The sequence below is a fragment of the Cynoglossus semilaevis genome, chromosome 7 (genome assembly GCF_000523025.1).
Source record: "Cynoglossus semilaevis isolate Cse_v1.0 chromosome 7, Cse_v1.0, whole genome shotgun sequence".
Lineage (NCBI taxonomy): Eukaryota > Metazoa > Chordata > Actinopteri > Pleuronectiformes > Cynoglossidae > Cynoglossus > Cynoglossus semilaevis.
In genome coordinates this window covers 1,146,264-1,153,904 of record NC_024313.1, presented here as the reverse complement: position 1 = coordinate 1,153,904, position 7,641 = coordinate 1,146,264, and the positions used below count along the sequence as shown (strand labels likewise).

General features: G+C 37.3%; 1 protein-coding gene across 3 annotated transcripts; it reads left to right on the top strand.

Annotated features, from left to right (window-relative positions):
• Positions 1-481: 481 nt before the first annotated feature.
• rad51 (RAD51 recombinase) lies at positions 482-7,635 on the top strand. Of its 3 annotated transcripts, none has more exons than XM_008312655.3 (10): positions 482-637; positions 983-1,131; positions 2,374-2,511; positions 3,114-3,231; positions 4,079-4,170; positions 5,198-5,292; positions 5,377-5,490; positions 6,131-6,260; positions 6,362-6,483; positions 7,325-7,635. In XM_008312655.3, exons 2-10 carry the CDS (start codon positions 1,048-1,050, stop codon positions 7,446-7,448), a joined length of 1,017 nt encoding a protein of 338 aa, XP_008310877.1. In that variant the 5' UTR covers positions 482-637; positions 983-1,047; the 3' UTR covers positions 7,449-7,635. The 3 variants fall into 3 exon arrangements, with proteins under 3 accessions (XP_008310877.1, XP_016889366.1, XP_008310878.1); XM_017033877.2 differs by having other exon boundaries at positions 483-637; positions 1,031-1,131; XM_008312656.3 differs by having other exon boundaries at positions 484-637; positions 1,004-1,131.
• The last annotated feature ends 6 nt before the right edge of the window (positions 7,636-7,641 follow it).

Sequence of the window (7,641 nt, the reverse complement as noted above, 5' to 3'; positions counted from 1 at the left end):
GTGTCAGCTGTCAGTCAAATTGTATGCTCGCAAAATATATTACTCTCATATTTCCTCTTTCGTACTTAAGACGTAGTTGACGTGTTAGCATGCTTGTAGCATGTTAAGTCACATAAAAATGTACTTGGAAAACTCTTGGAAACCTTTATATTAATGTACAAATGTTCAATAAAATTACTTTAACTGTCATTTACAGGTAATTAAAAGACGAATGTTTTTTTTTCCTTTTCAACACAGTACAGAAAACTAACAACAAAAATGGCGCTTTCTAAATCTACGTCTGTATTTTAATAACGAGTCTCTCTTTTACTATTATTATTTTTTTCGCTTATCGAAATTGTTCGATATCGATATTTACTATCAGACATAATTTAAAATTCAATGTGAGTTTGTTATTGCCACGTTTCCGTATGCTGTAAGTAGAGGAAACCACGACCAATCACAGGACGCTACGTAAAACGTTGCGTCATTGCGTATGACGAATGCGTGCTGCTTTTTGTGGGCAGAACATGACACGTTCGTGGCGCGGGATCTTTGTTTTTCCATAACGTACAAGTTTGAAGAACGATACGAACACGCAAAAGAACAGGATTGCACATTTAACGGGAACGTGAAGCCACACCACATTTGCACATTGGTAAGAATAGTGTAGCAATCTCATCCAGCTCCGTGTTCTTGGAGACATAAGCTTATCAACGAGTTAGCTGTTACCAAAGAACGGACACCGCAGCTAAGTTAAAGCTAACAAGCTAAACAAGCCAATTCGCTCCAATCTCCAAGGCAGTGTTGACAAGACGTTTTGTTGTAATATTATTTTATTTCACGACATGTAGTGTCCTGATGTGTAACTTTGTTTTAACGTTTACTTTTTACACACACTGGACAAACCAGTTGAACATTTACCGTAAAACACATTGTTTTTACTTGGACGTTATTTCAGCCATTCACGTGTTTGCATTAAATTTCTTTTTTTTTATTGTAGTCATCATTCTTTTCCATTCAGTACACGTTAACCCGGGTCTGTGACCAGGTTGTCATCCTTGGACCATGGCAATGAGGAGTGAGGCCAGTGTGGAGACCGTGGTGGAAGAGGAAGAAAACTATGGACCACAGCCTCTGCGCAGACTGGAGGTATATCATCTGCAATATAACCTACATTATAGTTATAGGATTTGATTATTATTTTTTTAATTATACCTTTCTGCAGGCTTATGTTTGACTAAAATAGCCTAATAAAAGAAGAGATCCCCAACTACACTCCAGTCTAGTACAAGGCTACACAGAAAGTGTATTATTCCATTTTAATATTTTTTTTTAACTTTCGGTGACACTCCAGTCTAGTACAAGGCTACACACAAAGTGTATTATTGCATTTTAATATTTTTTTTAACTTTCGGTGGCACTTAAAACCAAGCACTGTCTAAGGCAGACTGAATTTGGTTGAGTATATTTTATACGAAATGAAAATAAGAAATCTTATATTTTAGTCATAGGCCCTGAATTTGAAATATTTTGCATTTAACTTGCTTGCAGCCTTGAACAACTGTCTGTTTCTTTACAAAAGTACAAATTCATAGATTCATTTTTTTCCCTTAAAGGAGGGTCAAATGAAAATAGACAAGAGAGGGAGCCAAATTTGGTAATGTTAGAATTCCAAAATGCTAGCTAGACTTAGACTTAAAAAATGAATACTTATCTAAAAATCTGATTGTAAGAAAAAGAACTTGCAATGCAAGCCAAAGAAAATATAATGCCATAAAACCAGCCAAAACAGGAAATGTTAAACAGTAATAGTTAGCCAAGGAGATGAAATGGAGCTAGTCAAGACGTGGGCAAACCTTTTGACTTGTGGGTCACAATTGTCCTACAAGTCAGGTCAGGAGCAGATAGATGGAGCGTTTGTGTGAACTAACATACTGTAAATTACATGTAAAAGTGCTTGCATAATGCATAAAGGCTAAAAGGCTTTATCATTTTCTACACCATCTATTGGGGAAACGTGGGTATTGCAGGGAAAAGGCAGCAGTATAATGGTAATATAAATAAATTATATAATTTGGAAAAGTTTGGCATGCCAGATTAAGAAACTGAACAGGGGCATCCATCCTCCGGGGTGTAATTTGCCCATCCCTGGGCTGGTCCAATCAAACCTCAAATGAGTCAGAATATGAGTAAGTAAAACAACAGGAAACGATTAGCGTTTAAAAAAAAAAAAGCAGTATACTATTAGATGCACTACATCAATCTGAGTAAAATCTTTACGTTTTTTGCACTACTGTGACCTGCAAGGTTGGATGATAATTTTCAAAAAGTATTATAGTATATTTTTCACAAGTTTGCTTTCTTATATATTATAAATGTGTACCTTTGCAGCAAAGTGGAGTCAGTGCCAGTGACATCAAGAAGTTGGAAGACGCTGGTTTCCACACCATTGAGGCCGTGGCCTATGCACCTAAAAAGGAGCTTCTCAACATTAAGGGCATCAGTGAGGCCAAGGCTGACAAAATTCTAGTAAGTGTGTATCTACACAAATACACATTTTATTAAACTATATTGTTGTTTATATAATATGTTTCTTTTGCACTTCACGGCTTAGCTACCTCTTCAAACCCCTAATGGAATTCCTTATAGTTTGATTCATGATTCTGTAAGCTCACCTGTTAAATACACTAGTTAGTTGTGATGGCTATGATGTGTGTCGTATTTTCCGGACTATAAGTCGCTACGGAGTACAAGTCTCACCAGCCAAAAAAAACATGTAAAAATAGCAAACATGTACATTTTCAGTGAGTAGCAGATACTGGTACACAAGCCTAGAGTGCCCTCTAGCGGCTATTGGTGTGAAAATAACAAATGTTAGCTTATTTATTATTATACATCGCACCTACATCGAGTATAAGTTGCAAACCCAGCCACAAGAGTAAAAAAAAAAAGTCTGACTTATAGTCCGGAAAATTTTAGTATAAGTTGCAAACCCAGCCACAAGATTAAAAAAAGTTTGACTTGTAGTCCGGAAAATTTGATAAATGCGCATGAGGTGGGTTGAAGGATGAATATGCTGCAAGTAAAATGATGAAATGTTAGTTAAGTATTTAATTGCTTCTTGTTTTTAGGCTGAGGCAGCAAAGTTGGTGCCAATGGGCTTCACCACAGCCACAGAATTCCACCAGAGGAGAGCAGAAATCATTCAGATCTCAACAGGCTCCAAGGAGCTGGACAAATTACTCCAGGGTGAGTGCTGCTGCTGTGCAGTTTTTTTTTCATTCATATGCATACGGAACGCTCAGTGAGAGTTTGAGGACAGTGTGGCGACCGAGCAGTGTTAAATGGCGAAACTGTGCCTTTCTGACTTGTGCATGTCTCAGCTTCTAGAACCCCAATAAATAAAGGCTGACTTTCCACTCTGATCATTAGTTCAAGTTTGTTAGTAGAGTGGAGGAAGACGCAATAGATTGGGTCAAACTTAAATTCACAGTGGGCCAGAATTGAAAACTGGGACGAAGTGGCGGGCCCCTACTTAATATTTATTGAAAAATTGTCAGCAATTGTGCATGTTTTCCCTTCTCTCCAGATATGTAAATAGATATGTAGATAATTTTCATATGGAAACAAACTTTAGTTTTGCGTAAACATTAAATCTAGAACAACGAAAGCTTAATATTATGAACACATGAGAAATTAAATTTGAAATAAAACACACATCAGTGGTATTTGTTTTCTATCATGTCTCTGTCTATCGCTAGCCTGGACTGGTCACCAAGTACCACTCATTACTACAGACCAGTAGACAGATAAACATTTGATATGATGTTGCGGGCCAAATATAATTACTCAATGGGCCAGATTTGGCCCGCGGACCTGAGTTTGACACCTGTGCTAAAGATGATCATGATCAATGAGACCCATCTCTGACCTAAAGACTGGGTGGAAAATGATTACCATGACCAAGTAGTACACACACATATCTTCTGCTACTCATGTTTCCTATTTTAAAATGTGAGAACATTTTAAGCGCTTTAAATAATCATCAGAACAATGCTAATGAAAATGAAATAGGTTACTGTATGTTTCCATGCAGGTGGGATTGAGACTGGGTCAATCACAGAGATGTTTGGGGAGTTTCGAACAGGGAAGACTCAACTGTGCCACACGCTTGCTGTCACATGTCAGGTACTTTTTGATGAGAGTTTTTGGAGTAGATTGGAATATTGGCAAAGGTGTTTTCATTTTGAATATATTTTATTATTATTATTTATTGGGTATACAAATAGCCAAAAAAGTCAAATTAGCGCTATTGAGTTAAACCTTAAAGACGATCACTTTAGCTAGCTAAAATTAATTAAATAAGTTGACGTTTCTTTTTTGCAAAGTTGTGCGGTATATAATTAAAGACTCTGAAGTCAACCCTGACATAACATAGATTTTCATATATTTTAATGCATTATTAAATTAAAATGGGGCCCAGAAACATTACCTAACAAAAGAAATTGGAAACGTGAAAAAGTAGAACACAAGCTAACTTATTAATCTAGAACTTTGCACATTCCTACTGTCACAAAGTAGGTTCCTGGGTTCTAAGTTTCTCTATTTGTGCTGTATGCATTTCTGTATGCATGCTCACCGGTGTCAGTAAAGCCATGTAGGCTAATACAGCGCTCTTAGCATGTCTGAACAATGAGGAGCTAAACCCCACGATATGATGAAAGCAGAATAGAACATTTTGGCCTGAACTCTAAGGGTAATGTCTGGAGAAAAACAGGCGTATTATTATGGGGGGGGGTTTTCTGGGCAGAAACTGGGCAGCCTGCATGTTGTGATGACATCAGCAGATTTAAAACGATTCATCAAAAACACCTGCGAGCTCTGGAACTCGGAGTCAGACAGAGATTGATCTCCCAACGTAAAAAAATGTAAATGTACTTGTAAATGAAGTAAATACCAAAAAGACTAAAAGATGGCTTCAGCAAGTCAGTTTATGTATTTACAGTGGACTAAACTCAATTAAAAAAAAAAAGTCTAACTTAGCTAAGTCCTAACTTAGCTTAGCTACATTAATACTTTACAAACAAAAGGAAGCATTTGGGGATCTTTCTAAAAGAAAGTTGTTTTATTTTTGACTTGTCATTATCTGTTAAATTATGCTGGATTGTATTGGATTTGATCGGACCTAAAGGTATTATGGACTTTCTGTCCCCAGCTACCTATCGACCAGGGGGGTGGAGAAGGTAAAGCCATGTACATCGACACAGAAGGAACTTTCAGACCAGAGCGGTTACTTGCTGTAGCAGAAAGGTGATTTCAAAGCAAGTGGCATGAGTTGTTTTGACCCGGTGGTGGTGAATGGGTTTTGGTATAACGTCTAAATTCTGTCCTCAGATTTGGGCTCGTAGGCAGCGATGTTTTGGACAATGTGGCCTACGCCCGGGCTTTTAATACAGACCACCAGACACAACTACTGTATCAAGCGTCTGCCATGATGACGGAATCCAGGTATGTACAGAATTTGGCCTGCAGTAAGTGTTGACTTACTAGAGCATTTTGTTGTACATCTCTGTCTGGGACCGTCTCCACCTAGCTTAAAAGCGCACCGAGAGCCGAGTTTGTCGACAGATTATCCGAACAGGCCTGTTGTGTAGAAGAGACTGTTTGGCACAAAGTAGTATTATCGCAAATTGATCAATCAAAATATTTTTCGGTGTCTTTCAGACACAACATAACAGTGATGACTTGCAAGCAAAGCAGCAATGTCCCTATATTGGTACACAAGCCTAGAGTGCCCTCTTGTGGCTGTCAGTGTGAAAATAACAAACGTGAAATTATATATTTTAATATATAAAATAATAAAAAAAATGTCATCATGCTGCAGGCAGTAATCAGCCATCCAACCATGATACATTCAAAAATAGAATTTAAAAAAAAAGCTATTTTCATGTTTTTAGTATGAGTCAGGTTTCTGAACATCACTACAGTGCTTTTACATATGGGGACTGTAAGAACTCACCTTTATCTTCATCAGTCAGGCAAGAACCATGATGGGTTTAGAAATATTTTAAATGTGTTTTAGACTCTTTTCTTTTTTTTCTAATTCTGAAGCTCATACATACATTCTTTGTCTCCTCTTGAATGACAGGTACGCTCTGTTGATCGTGGACAGTGCCACTGCTCTGTACAGAACAGATTACTCAGGGAGGGGAGAGCTGTCTGCGAGACAAGGACATCTAGGACGATTCCTCCGCATGCTGCTCAGGCTTGCAGATGAGGTAAAAAGCTGGATGATCTAACAAGTGTACTTATCCTGCCAAATGTAAAAAAAAAAAATTTCCTTCTGTACTTTTACACCTATACATTTGTGTCTCAACAGTTTGGTGTCGCCGTAGTCATAAGCAACCAGGTTGTGGCACAGGTTGATGGAGCAGCCATGTTTTCTGCAGATCCTAAGAAACCCATTGGCGGCAACATTCTTGCTCATGCCTCCACCACACGGTGAGTGACAAAACACAGACAAAAGTGCCTTAAAGTGTGTTTAAAAGACCTGATTTACTGTAAGGCTGTTGTTCAATTAATAAACTCCATAATAAACTGGGATCTACCAGTTGAACAGGGAGAACTTCCAACATATAATGTACATAAAAATATGATCAGTGTATATGAGTAAATATATACGTGTATCTAAAAATGAACATACAAAGTAAAACAATAGAAATAGAAATTAATAGAGCTGTTATTTGTTTTTAAAATAAATGATTATAAATGTGTATAAATGTGCTCCAATAGCCACTTGGAACAGCATTTACAATAGGCAAGAATCAAATGTGTTTGTATATATATATATATATAAGTGAATAAATCCAAGGTAAAATATAGTTGCTGACAGAGAATACACAATAAATACTTAAATTAAAAATCAGCAAGTAAACTTTGAAGAAAATGTGATGCAAAATCAAATGTAAAACAACAATTTAAACTGAGAATAAACTAATCTTAACTAACTAAATTTTTTTCGGGAAGCAGGTCAGATGCAAATTTGATTTAATGTTATATAGTATTACATTTTTAAAGGTTAGGTGCAAAATTGTCAATTTAGAAATAGCTAAATGCTACAAAAAGGCCATGATGGTAAACAATACATACCATGGTTAGAGAAGGTTAAAGTTCATCAAGAAAAGGTCAGCCGTAAAACAAAACCGGAAAATTGACATAATGAGCCACAACGCAGTTTCAAAATTAAATACTGTCTGCGTTGAAATGATCCACATTGTGCTAAAAAAAATGTATTAAGCAGAATGTTCATTTCCTGTCCTTGTAACAATGTAACCTTCTGCAGACTGTACCTGAGAAAAGGTCGAGGAGAGACGAGGATCTGTAAAATCTACGACTCACCGTGTCTGCCAGAGGCTGAAGCGATGTTTGCCATCAATGCCGACGGTGTGGGCGACGCCAAAGACTAAGCGTTACTAACAGCTGATCATTGTCTCACGATTCGGATGAAGAAAGGGCTGATGGGATTGTGATGCTCCTCAGCCTGACGTGTTGGACATCAAGACCTTGTGGGATGTCTCTTTGTATTCTACAAATGACATGAAAAGTTATAGATTATTTGTTATTTTATAACAGAACACGGGAGGATATCCTCCCTCTGAA

Bases quoted from the DNA above. Each gene is read 5' to 3' on its own strand.
- rad51 (XM_008312655.3), top strand. From the start codon at position 1,048: ATGGCAATGAGGAGTGAGGCCAGTGTGGAGACCGTGGTGGAAGAGGAA. The intron at 2,512-3,113 runs GTAAGTGTGTAT...TCTTGTTTTTAG, and splicing joins CCAAGGCTGACAAAATTCTA to GCTGAGGCAGCAAAGTTGGT. The intron at 6,484-7,324 runs GTGAGTGACAAA...AACCTTCTGCAG, and splicing joins GCTCATGCCTCCACCACACG to ACTGTACCTGAGAAAAGGTC.